The 18810-nt window shown below is 49.0% G+C and overlaps 4 protein-coding genes across 5 annotated transcripts; 2 read left to right on the top strand and 2 right to left on the bottom strand.

Annotated features, from left to right (window-relative positions):
• The first annotated feature begins 3366 nt into the window (after positions 1–3366).
• On the top strand, positions 3367–6829 carry LOC133896738 (receptor-like protein kinase HERK 1). Its single transcript, XM_062337345.1, has 2 exons — positions 3367–3633; positions 3956–6829. Exon 2 carries the CDS (start codon positions 3999–4001, stop codon positions 6597–6599), a length of 2601 nt encoding a protein of 866 aa, XP_062193329.1. The 5' UTR covers positions 3367–3633; positions 3956–3998; the 3' UTR covers positions 6600–6829.
• Positions 6830–7163: 334 nt separating this feature from the next.
• Positions 7164–10614, bottom strand: LOC133896747 (serine/arginine-rich splicing factor RS2Z33-like). 2 transcript variants are annotated; one of them, XM_062337356.1, is made up of 7 exons: positions 10537–10614; positions 9864–9978; positions 8751–8790; positions 8533–8628; positions 8225–8418; positions 8067–8144; positions 7164–7771 (listed from the first exon to the last, which is right to left on the bottom strand). In XM_062337356.1, exons 2-7 carry the CDS (start codon positions 9971–9973, stop codon positions 7369–7371), a joined length of 921 nt encoding a protein of 306 aa, XP_062193340.1. In that variant the 5' UTR covers positions 9974–9978; positions 10537–10614; the 3' UTR covers positions 7164–7368. The 2 variants fall into 2 exon arrangements, with proteins under 2 accessions (XP_062193340.1, XP_062193348.1); XM_062337364.1 differs by lacking the exon at positions 8067–8144 and having other exon boundaries at positions 10537–10585.
• Positions 10615–11466: 852 nt separating this feature from the next.
• Positions 11467–12573, top strand: LOC133896759 (glycine-rich protein A3-like). The gene is made up of 3 exons (XM_062337376.1): positions 11467–11618; positions 11826–12086; positions 12223–12573. Exons 2-3 carry the CDS (start codon positions 11855–11857, stop codon positions 12330–12332), a joined length of 342 nt encoding a protein of 113 aa, XP_062193360.1. The 5' UTR covers positions 11467–11618; positions 11826–11854; the 3' UTR covers positions 12333–12573.
• Positions 12574–15641: 3068 nt separating this feature from the next.
• On the bottom strand, positions 15642–18272 carry LOC133909804 (protein REVEILLE 3-like). Its single transcript, XM_062352355.1, has 8 exons — positions 17485–18272; positions 17298–17355; positions 16951–17212; positions 16699–16794; positions 16487–16612; positions 16240–16361; positions 16092–16151; positions 15642–15980 (listed from the first exon to the last, which is right to left on the bottom strand). Exons 1-8 carry the CDS (start codon positions 17766–17768, stop codon positions 15927–15929), a joined length of 1062 nt encoding a protein of 353 aa, XP_062208339.1. The 5' UTR covers positions 17769–18272; the 3' UTR covers positions 15642–15926.
• Positions 18273–18810: the final 538 nt, after the last annotated feature.

The raw sequence follows: 18810 nt of genomic DNA on the forward strand, positions 1-18810 counted from the left end.
GAGGGCTTAGCCACCGTAGAGCCCGACCTTTCCACAATGACGAGCAGCACCGACACATTCAAGAAGGCGGCGTGCTACTGCTATGGCACCAACTTCGAGATAACCGCACGTGTTCCTCAACATGTAGCAACTGGCAGATTGCCCTAACGCAGCGCATGAAGGAGTTCCTTGTGCAAGCAGAGCTCCACACGCTACCGAACGTGGTGATCGTACTGGTTCGTGACTGTGCAGGGTTCGCGGCGACGATCGAGGAGCGGGCGCGGGCGACGGACACAGGCGCGTTCGTGAGGCACGTGGCGCGATGAGTGCTTAGCGCGTGGCCATCATAGGAGATCATGTATAGGAATATGACATTGTTGTTCATAGTGCTACCCGCATCGCTGATTTGAGTAGTGCATGACAGTACAGCACCTGGTTGATTGTCTCCCTCCCCTCCATTTTCCCCACGCCTAAGCTCCCTTTCCTCCTCCACTACAACTGAGCACTGTCGCCAGATCCGACATGCTCGAGCTTAAATCCATCTAGCCAAGCCCAGATCCGCCCGGGCCGAACCTGAAGGAGCGCAGAGGGAATTCGCTTGAAGAGTCTCCGAGCTATTCTCGTCATTTCCCCTACCAAATCAAGCTGTGTGCCACCTTCTTCCTCAGTGCCGGCAAGCCTTCGCTGCCGCTCACTGTCGACGCACTACTACGAAGCTTCCCCCGACCAACCGAACCCACAGTGAGCTTCGCAGGGTCATCCTCCACCTTTCCCACACGACATCTTGGCTTTGGCCCGATGCCAACACGGCCGCCCGCACAGGCCGAGCACCATCACGCCGGGCCTCTCGCCACCAGCCATGCTCCGGGTAGCCCCATTGGTCGAGACTTGCCCATAATCTTTCGCTATCGCGTGCTGAAGCTATTGGTACCCTCGGCCGATCGAACCACGATGTCGTTTGTTGCCAACGAGGTTGTTGTTGCCAAGCGCAGGCGTGCAGTTGCGCACGAGCATGTAAGGGTGGTCGGTGTAGACAGCGACGTCGTGCATGAAGCTGGAAGCGTTGTGGGGCTCGCCGGAGATTTTGGGGCAGAGGTAGTGGTTGATGAGGTTGTCGACGCCGTCGATGACAACGGTAGTGGCCCTAATTGCCGAGAATCGTGCAATCGTGTCCTATGGCGCGACAGCATAATAGTTGGCGACGATAAGGCGGCGGCATAGAGAAAGGAGAATGCATGCCGAGGTTGTCGGATGTGGGGGAGCATCTGGCTGCTGAAGTTGGAATTAGGAGGGGCATATTGGTCTTTTTAAATGCACTTCACGGCTTTGACTAGCGGTAGTTAGTCAAAAATGGTATTTTCGGGGATAAAATTTAAGAATGGTGATACGTCCGGGAACAGCCGGTTTCTTGTGGTATATCCGGGATTAGACAACTTTCTAATGGCATAAAAAAATAGCCTTTTTTTTCCTTCCCTTTCTTTTTCTTTATCCTTTTTATATATTTTTCCTATTTTATGCAATAAAAAAGGCATAGTTTTTTGTTTCAGTTAGACGCAAGCAATGCAGTTCTGTTATCTGTTTAGATGGGTAGGGACATTGCTTGGGTCACACATGAAAAGGGCTGGGGTCACGCGATTGAGTGTAGCTTTAGGGGTTATTTGGTTCTTGACTTTAAAAAGCTAAGTTAAAATTTAGTCATGTAAAAATTAAAATCATGTTAAAATCGGAGTAAATAGAGTAGTGTTTGGTTTCAGATGGAGCCAAAATTTTAGCCAACCAAAAATCGGGGCAACTATTTTAGTGTCAAAATCTTATCTATTTTTGCTATAGAAAAATTTAGTCAGCCAGATTTTTTTGGAGCACAATTAAATTTTAGCCTTGCTCCAAACATAGTCCAAATTATCTAGGCATGATCAAATTTTAGCTTAGCTTCTTAGTCCATTTTCAAGGGCTTCCCTTCGCGGGCGAGATTCCCGTCGTGAACGGATTCTCGTTCCCTTCAACGCTACACGGTTTTTCTTCACGGTTCCCTTCACGACGGGATTCTCAAGGTTATTCTCTTTAGGCCGGGATTCTCTCTCCTTTCCCTTCACAATTCCCTTCGAAAGGAAGTTGTTGGAGATAAAAGAAAATAAAAGGAATGAGAACGGGGAAGAGAATCGGGAAGGGAACAAAATGAAGAAAATATGATTAGGAATGGTCTTAGAGTCCAGAACCAAACAACCCCTTACTAATCTTCTTATGGCTTGCAAGTCACATGATAGTGTAGTGGTTCTTTTATAGTAGGGGTGTAAATTAATTAAACTAATTTACTAATCAATCCTTTTTAGTTCAACTAATAATATTATTTTTTAAATTAAGTACTTTTTTAGAAAACTAGTGTTATTAATTAAATTAAGGATGATTGATGAGTACCCTTAGGTTAATTAATTTGCACCTTATTTTATAGGTATACTTTTTTCATAGAACGGCTAAATAATTACAGCTAAAAATTAAATTCAGGTTTTCCCTCAAAATATTTGCAGAAATAATTTATATAACTAAAAGAAAAGTAAATGGAGTTTTCATTATCCAGAAAGCTAAAGCTTGCGGTGAGGCCTTGGGCTAAAGCCCGGCCGCCTGTCTTGGATCAAATGCACACTAGGCCTTCTGCGATTTGTGGGCTGAAAGTATATCGGGGGCGGAAACAACACTCCAGCTTGGGCCCAAGTTCTATTCTTGCCCCAAAAAAAGTTGAGATTTTTTCCCCTCTGAACCAGGCTAAGTGAAACTCTAATACTAGTAGGTTAAAATAAAATATATAAAATCCTATTGAAAATTTCCTAAGCAAATATCTGTAAGTTTTTTCTTTCGGAGTTATGTGTCATTATACTAAGAATATAACTAAAGAGCCATCTGATTACAAAACCGTTGCTATGACAACCTATCATGGCATCAAGGCTCCTAGCTTCCTTGCCCCTGCTGCGCGCCATAGTTACTATTGGTGTAGTGTTATGCTAACATTTTTTCATACCTGTGCCAGTTTGACAGCAGTTTTCTACTCCTTCCTCAGTAAAACAGTTTTCTTTTGCACAGGGGGAGGCTTCCAAGTCGGTCGCTTTTGATCACGATTTCTTCTCGCGTGCATGTCCCCGGCTGCTGAGCAAAACAAATTACAGGTCTTTCTCTGACCATTGTCGTGTTCTTCTGGTAACATATCCGAGCTTGATACGCAGGCCAACCAATCCCGGGAAGACAGCACGGCATCTCCACAAGAAAAATCCCGGGAAGAGAAAAGAGTTGAGTGATAGTAACATAGCAGGAAGTCTTGTATATATCCAGTCAGTCATGGAGGACTGACTGCTGAATTCGTTGGGTTCAACAATGCATTCCCCCCCCCCCCCCCCCTTCATTCAGAAAACACAGCACTCGCCGTTGTGTTTCTTCTACTTGCCTGTGTGTAAGCTTCTGATAACCGATAAGCCTAGAAGGGTGTTCTCTTCTGCTGTGTAGCTGTTCTCCAAGAGAGGACAGAGAACGATTTAATTCAGTGAGTTCTTTGTCCGTTAGATTGAGTTTCTCCAGCGCTGATGGCGTCTTGCATGCTAGCATGCCTGTAAAGCCTGTGAATTTTTTTGCAGCGGTGTACATCCACCGAATCAGAAACTTCTCAAGGTACTTCTTTTGCGCCAATTATTCTTCTTTTTACGCAATTAAACTGACTGGAAGAACACACTGCCTAAACTCATGCATGTTCAATGCTACGTATAGATTTTCTTTGTGTTTTGAACTTTTGGTTGAAATCGTGTTAAGCTTTTCTCGAGCTGCTGATTGAACTCATCATATTTGTGTTGCATGCTTTTACTGAAAACAGATAGAGAAATCTGACTATCTGATTGCTAGCAGCCCGAGTGCCTGTCTGGTTGTTGCTATCTGTCTATGATCAATCTCATGTGAATCTATTGACTAAACACAAACTCCATGATTTGATCATTAGGTACCCCTCAGCCTCAAGCTTGTCATCGGACGTTTAATCTGCCATGGCCGCCATGGTTAACCTCCAGTTAGCTCTGAGCGTTGTGGGGATCATCTCAATCTTATGCCGCTTCAGCACTGCATACACTCCTGCAGACAACTACCTCATCAGTTGCGGCTCCTCTGTCGATACGCCAGTCGGCCAGAGGGTCTTCGTCGCCGACGACTCCGGCTCGGTCACCCTGACTGCGCCTCAAAGCGCCACCGTGAAGGCCTCGCCGAGTTCGGTGTCAGGCTTCGACGACGCCGCGGTGTACCAGAGCGCTAGGGTGTTCACGGCGCCGTCGTCGTACTCGTTCAAGATCAGCCGCCCCGGCCGCCACTTCGTCCGCCTCCACTTCTTCCCCTTCGTGTGCCAAAGCTACGACCTCGCCGCCGCGAGCTTCAAGGTGTCGACGCAGGACGCCGTCCTCATCGACAGCTTCACGACGGCGAGGAAAAACGCGTCGTCGCCGGTGTGCGACGAGTTCTTGCTGAACGTCGCCCGTGACACGCTCATCATCACGTTCGTGCCGCTGGCCGGGAACGTCGCCTTTGTCAACGCCGTCGAGGTCGTCTCGGTCCCCGACGACCTCATCACTGACCGAGCAGAGGAGTCGGACTCAGCGGGGGCGCAGCAGCTCAACCCTGCCGTGCTGCCGCTGCAAACGGCGTACAGGGTCAACGTGGGCGGCCCCGCGGTCGCTGCCGACGACGACACGCTCTGGCGAGAGTGGGCGACCGATCAGCGCTTCTTGGTCGGTTCTGCCAGAACACGAGACGTGGTCTACAACGGAAGACTGAACTACCTCGCCGGCGAGGCGACACGTGAAGACGCGCCGGACGTGGTATATGACACGGCCAGGGAGTTGGTCATCGTGTCAAACTGGTGGGATACGTCGAAACAGATGACGTGGCAGTTCGACGTCGACGAGCAGCCGGCGAGCTACCTGATCCGATTCCACTTGTGTGACATCGTGAGCAGAGCACCTCACCTTCTCCACATCGATGTGTACGTGGATAGGTACATCGTGGTTGAAGATCTTGATCTTTCAAAGATAGAGAGTGGTGCCTTGGCCTTCCCGTACTACATGGATTTCATCTTGGGTTCCAGCGATCCATCCGGCAAGATCACGATCTACGTTGGCTCATCGTCGACGATGAAGATGAACAGTACATTACCAAGCCCCATTCTGAACGGGATTGAGATCATGAAGATGCACTTCAGCACCGGTTCCGTTGCCGTCGTCGAGCCAACGGCCGGATCAAAGAAGCAGCATTTGGCCGTCGTTTTGGGCTCAGTCTGTGGAGCCTTCGCCGTCGTGTCCATTGCCGTTGTTCTTGTCGTTGTCCTTAGGAAGAAAGAGGAAAAGGTGTTGCCTACACCGTCGCAGAGCCAGCAGTCGACATCATGGATGCCGCTCCTCAACCGATTCAGCTTTCTCAGCGGAGGGCCGAACGCCACCGGAACAGGATCACCCAGCTTCACCACTGCCACCAACATGGCAGAAGCGAGCCCTGCTGCCTCTTCGGTCCCGAGCTACCGTTTCCCGTTCGTCATGCTGCAGGAAGCGACGAACAACTTCGACGAGAGCCTGGTCGTCGGGGAAGGCGGCTTCGGGAAGGTGTACCGTGCCGTGCTCCCGGGCGGCACCAAGGTCGCCGTGAAGCGCGCGAGCCCGGAGTCGCGGCAGGGCGCGCGGGAGTTCCGCGCGGAGATCGAGCTGCTGTCCGGCCTGCGCTACCGGCACCTCGTATCCCTCATCGGCTACTGCGACGAGGGCGACGAGATGATCCTGCTGTACGAGTACATGGAGCATGGCTCGCTAAGGAGCCGCCTGTACGGCGGCTCAGCCACGGCGGAGCGCTCTCTCAGCTGGCCGCAGCGGCTGGAGGCCTGCGTGGGCGCGGCGACGGGGCTCCTCTACCTGCACACGGCCGTGGCCAAGCCGGTGATTCACCGCGACGTCAAGTCGTCCAACATCCTGCTGGACGGCGGCCTCGCTGCCAAGGTCGCCGACTTCGGCCTGTCCAAGGCCGGGCCGGAGCTCGACGAGACGCACGTCAGCACGGCGGTGAAGGGCAGCTTCGGGTACGTCGACCCGGAGTACGTCCGCACGAGGAAGCTCACAACCAAGTCCGACGTGTACTCGTTCGGCGTCGTCCTGCTCGAGGCGCTGTGCGCGCGCCCGGTCGTGGACCCGAGGCTCCCAAGGCCTATGGTTAACCTGGTGGAGTGGGGCTTGCACTGGCAGCGCAGGGGCGAGATGGACAAGATCGTCGACCGCCGCATAGCCGGGATGGTGAAGCCTAGAGCCCTGAGCAAGTACGGCGAGACGGTGGCCAGGTGCCTCGCGGACCGCGGCGCTGATCGGCCGGCTATGGAAGACGTCGTGTGGAGCCTGAAGTTCGTGGTGCGGCTGCAGGACGACAACGCCTTTGACTTCTCCGATGTGAACAGCTTGAACATGGTGAATGAGCTGACGCCGCCCTCGTATACTCGTCAGAGAAGCTCGACTGAAGGTGAAACCGGACGGGAGGAGGGAGACAGTGTGGCCAACGGCGACTACACTGATGTGTCCATGCGAGGTATCTTCTGGCAGATGGTCAATGTGCGCGGAAGGTGACGCTTGGAGAATGTTGGCTTCTGTAGGTAATAAGGAAATCAGGCTGCATATGCATTTTCAGTTCACTTTCACCTTAGTCGCCAGATCAAAAGGCATGTGTTACCATTGGCAACCATTTTCAGTTCACTTTCTCCTTAGTCGCCAGATCAAAAGGCATGTGTTATATTGGCAACCATTATCAGGTTGCGATAACTGAATACTGAATAGCCTGAGAATTCTACATTCCAGAATCACAGTTGTGGAAATATATGACCTATCAAGAGACATGGTAAACAAACCAGACCTTTGTGAGGACGAGATGATTAGTCATCGAGCCTCAGCATGGGGTTGGGGGTAACCCTCCCACTCCCTCGAACTGAGTCATTCCAAGATTTTGTATCAGAAATTCAGGATTCCCATACCTATTTTGTTACCGGACCTGCTAAGTTTAAACATAGACAAGGCCACAAGGGTCAACCAGCCGAGAAACCCTTTTCCCTACCTTCTTGAAACAGGTGTGATAATTCTGTGATAGAATAGAAAGGTTATACAGGCTCCTGCAATCCCACATTAACGCCGATAATCAATCTTCGCAAAGGTCTGCACTTTATAGAATACAGAGCAATGGATCCATGTGCACTTTAAAGTACAACAAACAGATAGTATAGTCTATCCAAAGCATCAACACCAAACGAGTACTTATCCAATAAAACTCACAGAGATCAGATGTAATCATAAAAATGTTTGGAATGGCTCATGAACATAGGAAAACTCCATCCCCAAAACTCATTCAGGGGGATGCACTTCCTCTGGGCGAAGTGCGGTGATTGCCATTGTCTTTGTAGTCTCCCGGGCTAGGGCTACGACCGTTGGCAGCTGGACTGATGCCACTGCGCTCGTGGTCTGCCGGGCTACGGCTGTCAGCTCTCCTTGGGCTCATGCTGTGATCCGAGCCATTGCGTTCCCTTGGTGCAGGGCTCCTGCTGCCATTAGGGGTGGGGCTGCGGTTCCTCGCCTTGGATGGTGAAGGGCTCCTCCTAGGGCTGCCGCGAGGGCTCCTCTTAGGGCTGCGGCTGTCGCGAGGGCTCCTAGGGCTGCGGCTGTCACGAGGGCTCCTCCTAGGGCTGCGGCTGTCACGAGGACTTATCGATCGCCTTTCGTCTCGGCTATCCCTCCTTGGAGATCGTGAGCGGCTATGTAAAGGAAACAATACACCATCAGTGCTTGGTATGAATTACACAAACATGAACATGAGGGGAGGGGGAGAAACAACCAAAGCACAAGATTAATCAAATTAAGAATTATGTTATATATTAAAAGTGAGAACTAGAAATTTATGCCAAATCAGCATGTACTTTTATTTCATATCAAATCACTCAAAAGATATTTCGAGCATTGTCAGCATTTTAGTAAGATGTACCCAAGTATTAATGGCAGCCAATTGGATATGCCAAACCAAAATGTCAAATTAAGGAATGATAAATATACCTGTAGCTCCTGCTGTAACTCCTATCACGACCCCTTCCACGACGAGGGGATGGGGATCTTGAGTAACTTCTTTCACGCCTGTTTTTATAAAGAGTTAAAGACAACTTACTTCCAGATATGATCTAGCTGTAACAAAGAAGAAACCTCACAGGAAATACCTTAGATTCTTAGGGCTGTTCTGACAGTCCCTTTCTATATGGCCTCTATCTCCACAACGATAGCACCTGTTTTTCCAGTCACCAGCTTTGCAGTCACGGGCCCAGTGCCCATCAATCCCACAGTTAAAGCAGCGACCAGAACCAGGAGGAGGTCCCCTGCCCATATCACGGGATCCTCCTGAGCCACGTGGAACCTAAATCGGAATGAAAATTGTATTTAGATGGAGTAAAATAATAATGTAGTAGCATCAAAGAATGTCAGCAAAAGAAAAAAATAAAGGAAAATTGATGAAAAAAGATTAGATTACCCCTCTAGCAAATTCAACAGTCATGCGGCTTCCATCAAACTCCCGTCCATCAAGGTTGTACCTTGCGTCGTCAGCATCCCGGGGATCACTATACTCCTGCCATGTGATACGGCAAACAAAAAAGGTAGCCTCATATGTGAAAAATGCAAATGATCTATCTAGTTGACAAGATAACTCATGAGCAAAAATAAAGAAGTTGAGCAAGAATGTTTACTTACAACAAATGCAAATTCATGCTTCATATCCACGTAACGCACTCTGCGGAAATGGTTTCCAGAAACAGTAACACCATCAAGAAGCAAGTAGAGAAATGCATCACCGACCAGAAGGAACTAAACACCAGTCATGACTGCGATTTCCACAAAACAGGCAATATATTTTTTTCAAAAGAATCGCCAAAGTCTGCTAGAAACTTTGGGAGAACTGCCAGCAATTCCACCAAGGGCACCCTCCCACCATGGACACCGAGGTTGGGTAAGCCCCCAAAACCTTCAACAAGATCATCCAAGTTAAACCATGAAGGGCGTGTGGACAGCTAATGGTAACAGAAACAATGGGGGGAAACAATGCCGAGCATAAAAGCACACTGCAGGCTTAGACATATTGCATCAGAAGTCGATGCCCCAAGGAACCATGTGGATGCCAATGTCGACAGGTAACAAAGAGAAACTGAAGAGGCACCTCTAAAGATTTGTTCCATATTTTCCAAAAGAGGGAAGCAAAGAACAAAAGTATTTTTCACATTAAGTTATCACAAACCTAAAATTCATGTGCAACGGATGAAACCAAAAGAAAATGGTTACACAATTGACCATGCTATGAACCTGTAACTTAATATGTATTATACTATGCAGGAACATGTCCAATAGGTATCAATTCAATCATATGGGAAGGATATGTATTGTACTAATACCATGAAAGAAAAACAAAGTTGCTTCCTTAAACTAAGGATCCAGCCTGACAGAATAAACAGTTTCCAAGGTAATTTCACAGGCCTTCTGCTACTTCCTGTGAAGCTCCCGCAATCCAAACAGTTTCTAAATTATTCATACTTTTTATGGAAATAGCTTATGCGATAAGCCGAGGGTCTTCCGTTATCCAATGCCAAGGGCCATCTGCTATCCAATGGATACTTATCATCACAATTGCACAAATGTTTAGGTTAAGTTTGAAAAGCATGTCTTTTTTGCACTAGCTAAATAGTATAACTAGTTCCACAACTTGGTCGAAACATATAACAACACAAAGCAAAAGCAGTCTTGACTCGTCGAAAGAAATATGCTCCACATCGAGTACATGAGACACTTCAGATTTAGACTCAACGTGCTAACCTCCCATATCTGCCAAAAAGGTCTTCAAGGTCACGTGTTCTGGTACGAGAGGAGAGACGACCCACGTAGAGCCTTGTGTTACCACCGTAACGATCATCGTAGCGAGGCATCTTGACTGAACCTGCACGTAACCAAAACCATCAAGCAAAGAAGCAGGAAAGTACAACAAGTACATATGATATAACTGCACGTAACCTAGCATAAACTTAATACGACTAGCACCCATCAACACCAAAGCATCCCACAATGTACTCAAAATCACAATTTCTTCTTGCACTATACTGACATGGACAAAGGCCAATTGTAGTGCTACATACGATCACAAAATCTGAAACAAATAGACCCTAGGACCTACTACGATTCCAGATCCCCTTTCGCGCATTGCAAACAAAATTGCACCGAATCGAGACGGCCTTCGCTATTTCCTCAGATTCAAACAAAATAAAATTACGAACTGAATCACATAAACAAACGAATCGCAAACCTAACAAGTACAGTCTAGTCGCCTTAACATTTCCACCGCATCCCAAATTACATGCACAGGAGACGAGGAATCAGCACAAACTAAAAAAAAAAACCACAAAACCGACGATATACTACAGAGTAAATCAATCCGCCGAACGAACTAAGAACGAAATCGAGGAAAACGAGATCAGATCGGGATTCGGGGCACCTGCGAACGAAGCAGAGGAAACCCTAGCCACGGGGAGGAGACAAGCCGTCAAGCCCGAGTTTGCTACGAGTCGGGACGTGGCGGCGGCGGCGGCGGCGGCAAGAATTTTATATAGGAGGGCGATACAGGTTGGACGGCAGGGATGCACCGGTTGAGGCATCGACGGCCAGGGCGGGAGGTGTGGTCCACTTGATCTACCACTCCGTGTCGGTTTGGAAGCCCACCAGGTGTTGTCTGAATGAGGCCTGATGATAGAGAGATTGAAAGAGGCCCGTTCATCCCTAGGCCGAGTAATTTGGAGGCCCGTTGACCTCTTAGGCCCAAATTGGCCTATCAACTTTGGCGGCCCATTTACCGATACATAAGTGAAACCTTTTAGGGTCTGTTTGGCATCTTAGGATTGAATTCTTATCACTATTATATAAAACACGAATGGTTTTTTATGTCATTTCTTATCACAATTATATCCTACGTTGCCCTGGATCCATTCCGAGAGCAACAGGGGATAAACCTCTTGGTAAAACAGATTTCTTTTTCTTTTTCTTTTTTCCCAGGATAGGCCTTCCTAGCCCACAATCGGATCCACTTACGGTCCAAATACTCTTTTTTTCGGGCTGTTGCATTTCCTGATCCTGGACTTTGGAAATCCTAGAAACGGGCCGGATCCTGCTCTTCCGATGATGAAAGCACAGGAGGTGCAGCAGGCAGACATGCACAGTGATCTGCTCGAAATTACAATAAAAATGCACGGTGATCACACGTGCCAGGTGTGCGGTTTTGTGGCCGTGGCATGCACAAATGTTAACCGTCAAATACGGCAAGCATCTGACCTTTCGGTTTTGGCAAGAGAAATGGAATCCAATACACACGATCTTATCAGCCTGAAGCTCCTGGAAGAATATCGCAGGGGAGCGGTACGTGTGCAGAATAGATTCGCCACACCTCGAAAGGGGGCGGAGGAGGCGCAGAAGCCGCGGCTGCGCAGGTATAAATCCGGGCGCTGGCACACCGCATTTGGGCGCAGCACCGATCGATCGATAGTGTTCATCACACAGGTCAAGCGTAACGCGCGTCTGGCACTCGTAAGTTATCATACACAAATCATGCAGCCCCCTGGTTTCGATCATGTTAGGACTGATCCATGCACCAATGTTTCAATTGGCACCCGATCGACTTCAAGTTTATCGTGCGTGCAGCCATGCTAAATTTGTATATAGCTACGAAGTTGTAAGAAGCACGGTTAGATTCTTGTGACAGACTTGTTATTCACGTTTCTTTTCCGTGTCCAGGCATAAACTGAACAGGGACTGAATCGACCATGGGCGGCGGGCACGACATGCACGGCCACAACGGCGGTGTGAAGGGGTTCGTCTCCAACCTCGTCCACGGCGGGAAGGGCCAGGGCCAGGGCCACGGACAAGGATATGGCTACGAGCACGGCTACGGCCACGGGTACCCTCCTCCTGCCGCCGGCGCGTACCCTCCATCGCACGGCTACCCGGCGCACGGCTACCCGCCGGCCGCCTACCCTGCGCACTCGGCGCAGCACGGTACGTGCAACGGTACAACACAGCACGTACTACACGTCGGCAACCGCTGGCTATCCCTGTTTGTAAAATCTGTGACATTTGAAACGGAGAGGTTTTTCTAATGAGCTTTTTTTTTTGTGAATTTTGCGTGCGCCAGGGCATATGAACATGGGGGCGTACCACACCAGCCACGGCGGCGGCGGCCACCACGGCGGCAAGCACAAGGGCGGCATGTCCGGCGGCAAGTTCATCAGGAAGTGGAAGTGAAGCGCTCGCTCGCGCTGCCTCTACGTACGTACGTATAGTATAGTATATCTGCCTTAGCTAGCCATGCATGCGCGCTCCATTTGTACTTATACCTAAATAAAGTGTAAGCAGCCAGGCAGGTCGTTGTACGTACGTGTGCTTGTACGTAGCCGGTGATTAATACGTATCTACCGTGGCGTATTACCCCTACGAAATAAAGTGAGACGTGTGCGTGCTCATAAGAAAGTAGTAATGTATGTAAGTCCACGTAAGATGCTCGGCTTGTGTGTGCCAGACAACGAATAGAGTTGACAATGGGTCGGTGTAGGTCAGATTCCTATGGGTTTTACACCCGACGGGGCAAAATGAGTGCAGTTTTGATCCTATAGGGCGTGTTCGGATGGTTGCATCCGTCGGTGCTTGCGTTGGCTGATGCTTCCTCAGCGTATATTGCAGAGAGAGACGAATGTTTGGTTTCCAGGATAGTGTGTGCAGCGTGCATCCACTCGTGCAAAAATACCTGCATCGGACGTGTTGGTAATATGCGCAAAAATCTAATTCCAGATTTTATACAAAGGCATATTTCACGATCTATAACATTTGAACATACTTCTAACCCTAGCAGCAAGCAAAAGTACCAAAAATCCATCAGTTTCATCAAGAACTCACAGTTAGGTTAATGAAGGGATGAAGTTGACGATGTGTCGATTTGCTGCCGTGCAGATCGAAGATGAAGCAGTGCAGAGCGGTCGCGCAGGTGCGCTGCCCAGAAACCTTATTGCCGTCCCTCGTGCGAGCTTCACGACGGCAGAGGCTCAGAGATACCGCTCACCCTCCGACCTTGTGCACGGTAAGGAGAAGGACCGGCGAGATCCAGTAGCACAGCACACAGGACAGTGATCTGGATGGGTGGAGAAGAAAATGAGGAGCAGAGAGATCTGTCCCCAAAAGCCTGGACGTCTGCAGGATTTATAGGGAAATGACTGCCCTCTTAGAGCCGTTTTCTCTCATAAAATTCCCACAATTGCAGCCTCCATAACTGAACAATAACCCTCAGAGTTAAGGCATTGATCGCGATTAAAACAGTTGATTATGGCATTGATCACAATTAAAAAGGGAGAGCAGCAAAAGGGCTTGCAATTTTGTGCTGCCACGCCACGGCCGCGCGTCGCAAGTCACAAGTTACAAGTCACGCGGATATTCACGCGAAAAATACGCGAATACGCGCGCGCGCGTGCGTGTGAATATAGCAAAGTATACTCTCTCTTTCTCATTTTCTCTATTTCAAATAGGCCATAGAACTCAAGTATTTAAGTTGGTCTACATCCCCTTGCCTGGCAATACGGGACTAAACCTTCTTGCTTTGCATTCTCATGAATGGGCTTTAAATGGGCCACATTCCAACAGGACGTACGCTCGGATGGACCATCGCTCCCAGGCCAGGCCGAGCGGATGCAGCGCCAGCACGGAAGGTCCACCAGTCAGACGAGGCTCCCATTACCGCAGTCGCATACCTTCCGCTGCGCCTTCTCCCACAACCGAATCCAATCGTAGCAATGGTAAGTTCGCCAGTCCGGTCTGGATCCACATCGCAGCGGAGTGAGCGCGGCCGTCGGGGGAGCAAAGCGGCACGGGCTGAGGGCGGCCGCCGGGGGAGCGCTGCTCCGGGGGCGTCGTCGCCAGTGTAGCGCGGTGCCGCGGGGGTCCTGGGGGTCCACACCGCCGGCTCCGGGGGGTGCGTCGCCGGGTAAATCAAATTAGTTGGCCACCTTTCGTTCAACTTGATTCTTGTCTGTTACGAATTAACTCAACATATGTACTGTCTTATTCTATATAGCACATTAGCCTTATGCCTAAATGCGGTCTACGAGAGATAATACACATAATATGCTCATCATCTAGAGGACTTAACAAAATTCGAGCCAAGCACAGACAGCCTATAACACTTCATCCAAACTTACCTCATTCAAGTACATTACCTAAACAACACTTCAAAATTTCTAAAAATTTAAGCCACATTCAAATCTGACCTACACAACCTACACAACATACACACAACAGCTTTAGGGGGGTAAGCACACCGCTCCTCAGGTGCAAGGTCACCATACTCCACTCATGCGGGCAACCAATCACAATCTCAGCACTTTGCACCCGCTCATACAGCCTCATGTACAGCCAACCAAACAGAATCTCAGCTCAGCTTGCATCCACAGCTGCAGCCAACCAAACACACTTCTTTTTCAGAATACGGATCCCCTTAGCCTGCTTCCCCTCATCCAGAATATACGGTGCAACTCTATAAAACCTCGTACAGGCAACCAAACACGCCCATAAGGATCGTGGGTCGGAGATCGGTCGGGTCAGGATGAGTATAGATTTTTGCCCGCCAGCGTCCACAGGCGCCTGAAAAGGCTCAGCCTAGCCCGCGCACCCGCTTGGGCTTGGTCGTTGCCGGCCACGCCCGCGTTGGCTCTGGGCCGTCGCTCGCCTTCGCGCCCACCTCGACACCCTCATCTCCCACCGAGATAGCACTCTGGCACTGCAGATCTCCATTAGCTTCGGAGCTGAGGATATTTTTGCACCTATTAGGTGCATCGGGTATGAGTCGGATTTTTTATTTAAGTTTCGGATCGAATGCATTCTTGCTGCACCGCCCCCAACCCATGACGTTGCCCGGCCTAGCAACGAACCATGCATGTATTGTATACCAGTCGTATATACAAGCCCAGTGTAGTACAGTTTGTGTAGCGATAGTCTCTTGCGATGCGTGCTACATCTAGATTTGACTTGTCTGTCCTGTGTTCTTCTGAATTTCTCTCACTAATCTAACTGAACTCGATAAGTCCCGGGAGGAGTTGGGTATTACTATTTCGGTGACCAAATCGGCCCACCAAATTAGGCCCAGAATTCAATCTTTGCCGAACTCGGGGCCCAATCTTGGTGCTGCAAATCTTTTCACGGCTTCGTTTGCGTGTACCTGAATACCTGATCAGGGAAGCTACAGCAGATGGCTTTTTCGCAGAAACACCTGACACAAGTTCTAGTAGTTCTCTTCCAGCAGAAAGCCTTCTTGCCGCTTTTTTTTTGGAACTAGAATCGGCAAGAGAGTTGCCGATCTTGCCGCGTGAGTTATTCTGATCGCCTCAATGGAGTAATACAGCACATGTTGCACGGGGCTGGAGAATGCCAACTTCGCCGCACATGTTCCATGTGGGTAATACTCTCAAAATCAGCATCGTTTTGGCACATGTTCAGGCATTGACCATTGCCAAACAAGATTTCATAATTTAGGATTTATTTTGTTTAAACTAAAAAAAGGTGTTGTACAGGTTCATGAATGTTACTACCTGAACCAACATGCAAATTGCAGAGTTCTGTACTGAACTATCTGATACATGTTATAGGTAGACTATTTTACAAACAATCATTAAGCTATATCCAGATTATCAAAAGAATCATTAGAATGTAGTAATGTACTATGTGTCAACCAAACAACCAGGCAGGCATCTCGGTGTCTGACCATTTCTGTGCGTTCAAATACTTTTTTCAGCCATTCAGGGAACACCTGAACGTCCATCAGTGTGTTAGCTGCAGTTTTCAGACTGTTCCTACACGCTACAATTGCCCAAACAGCCCTCTTGTCGGATCATACGTCGACAGCAATCTTCTCTGTTGAAAGTTCAGAACAAACAGAGTGGAATTACGACACATAGTTTGGGGTAATCTCAGTTTCAGAAGATGCAGGATGAACAGAGACGAGAACCAGAGAATTCTACTTACGATAGGCTCAAACTGAAGGGCTGACAGGTTGGTCTCGAGATTTCTTAGCACCAGCAAGATCTGCAGGAGGTAATCTTAGCTTTAGTAGGAGAGAATGTTGTGAATTAAAAGATGCGAGAAAGAAATTAGTACTGAATTAACTACTCACCGTCTTGACGGTGATATCGTCCATATCCTTCAGTCTCTGCAAATGGACTTCAATTGGGCATGGCGTGTTAGGGTCGAATATGTCGCCGATGAACCTGTATACTTGCGCAAAATGCAGATCATCTGCAGAAAAAAAAAGGTTCAAATTACAGTTATTTCAGAATCACTCATGTTGCTTCATCTTACATCCTAGGCTTTTTTAGCTGATCTATCAGAGAAAGAATTTGGTATTGGGAAGGAGTTAGTACCTGGAGACAACGGAAGCTGAATAGTTTCATCCTGCACAACGCCGACTGCTAATGCTTCACTTGTGCTGCCAGCCCATTCCATGCTTGTATTGCTGAAGGTTGGTGCCCCGATGAATGAACTGTCACCTAAATCATCGAAAAGAGTTATTCTCATGACATTTTTTTCGCTGCAAGTATGTGACCAGAAAGGAAAATTTGACAGGGAAAATTACAGGGAAACGATGCAGGTGTTGCAATCTGGCCTTGTGCATCTCTGTTCACCCATGCTGCAGCTCCAGAAGTGCCTGGCCAGTCCAAGCTTTGAATGTCTGAAAAAGTACCACGAGTCAATGTAAGAACATATTCAGAAATCACATGATCATCGTTTCAAAAAAATAAAAAAAAATAAATCACATGATCACGACGCGAAGCTGTAAATTCAGAAAGTGTGCAGGTTCTATTGGAGGTTGGGCAGAGGTACTTGCCACTGGTTTCAGCAAGAACTCCAGGGCAATTCCAACCGATGGAGCCATGAACGACAGCGTCGGGTGCACTCGGCATGGCGACCTGCACGCACTGAGGTTGCCCTTGCAGTATTGGCATGGCAGCCGCGCTGCTCCCGGCCGGTGAGCTCTGCAGCTGCTGCTGCTGCATGACGAACCTGCGCCGCGGGTACTGCGGTGGCAGCCCGGCGGCCAGCCCGAGCTTCTGAACCTTGAGGAAGTACTTCTGGGCATGGCTACGAATCTGCAGATACGCATTGTTACAGTGCTAGCAGTTAGCACCAGCATTTCAAGTAACGTCACACGCCCCTTGATCAGGTTTCAGTTACCTGTATGGTGGTCTTGGTGCCCAAATGCTCCTCGATCTTCTTCCAATCGCGGCCAAACCTGAAAACCCCCATGGTCAGCTCACCCCTCCTCAGAACTTGAACGACTCACTTCTGTCAAAAAGATTCAGACTTATCCAAAGACAAGTCCTGAATCCTGAGCAGCGCAGGGAATGCTCCTGGCTCTCACATGAGCAGCGCGTCGAGGAATCGCTCGTGCTCCTCCGTGCTCCACCGCTCCCGGGGCTTGGTGATGGTGTACGGCTTCCTCGCCTTCTTCCCCGGCATCTCGTTGCCCCGGTCCATCAACCTCTCCTCGACTGACACCCAGATGCGATTCGCACAAGCACGCGCAGTATATATACGCGCACACGCCGTGGAGCTAGGGACGCAAGAAAGGAAGGATCCATTTGGAGCTGGGACAGCTAGCTCCGCCGCCGGTCGCCTTACACGGATCGGCGGCAGCTCAGCCATGAGCAGAAATGACGGTGTGGCGCGGGAAGCAGAGCCTAAGATTTAGGCGAGGCCGGCCTAAACGCGAGCGAGATCGATCCAGAGCGCGTGGTACAGTACAGTTGGCACTTGCATGGAAGAGGCAAGGCTCCGTGCCGTAGCCATTGTTGCTTGTGGCAGCTGCAAGCGGCTCGTGCTGCTTCGGAGGGAGACGTGTCCTCGTGGGGGGGCTAGAGGAACATGTGCGGGACGAACGAATACGGCAACGCTTATCGCTCGGGCTCTTTCCTGTTCTGGAAAGTCGGTAGGCTCTCGCCGCGCGGGTAAAGCGGGCTCGGTTCGGAACTTGTCAGGTTGGTGGGGTTGGGTACGCCTTAGCCTGCCACGTCGGATTTTCTTTCGAGAACACTGCCTGCCACGTCGGAGTCCGAAAAGAAAATGTAGATTTCAAGCCGTCAAATAAAGCTCTACTCGGAACCCATAAACTTTGCAAAAAATAAACAAATTTGTCTGAACCATATGTGTACCGCTTTCAATTCGTGTGCCGACGTGCGGCGATCAACGAGTACTGCTTCTCATCTTTCTGATGATGCAGGTAATCGAGCCTTTTTATTTCCAAGCGCTGGGTGATCGTTTAGGTTTCAGATTGCACCGTTTATTTCGGATACATAAAGCTATTCCAGAAAAGGGAATTTCGAAGTGATGCAAATATGCAACACACACGTCACTTGACCAACTTGTGGCACGGCACGACACGTCAACGTGGATGGAACAGCACGTTTTATACGTGAGCCAAATCCTGCCGACAAAAGCGCATATGTTCCTTGTGAGAACCATGCATGACTGAAACTGAAACATGAGTTCAGTACACACGCTTATCTCTTGGGAAAAAACAGCTCGGGGAAGAAGACAACCCGAACACTCACATGTTAATTCCTGGTGCTATTGCTGGACATGTTCCTGAGCAGTTCTTTTCAAGTTTGGTTTGGAGTTCAGTTACTCTGGATAAGTTATTTTATGGATCTAGTTTGGTACCATTATCTCAGAGAGATCGTATTAATTT

Source organism: Phragmites australis, chromosome 2, assembly GCF_958298935.1.
Source record: "Phragmites australis chromosome 2, lpPhrAust1.1, whole genome shotgun sequence".
Taxonomy (NCBI): domain Eukaryota; kingdom Viridiplantae; phylum Streptophyta; class Magnoliopsida; order Poales; family Poaceae; genus Phragmites; species Phragmites australis.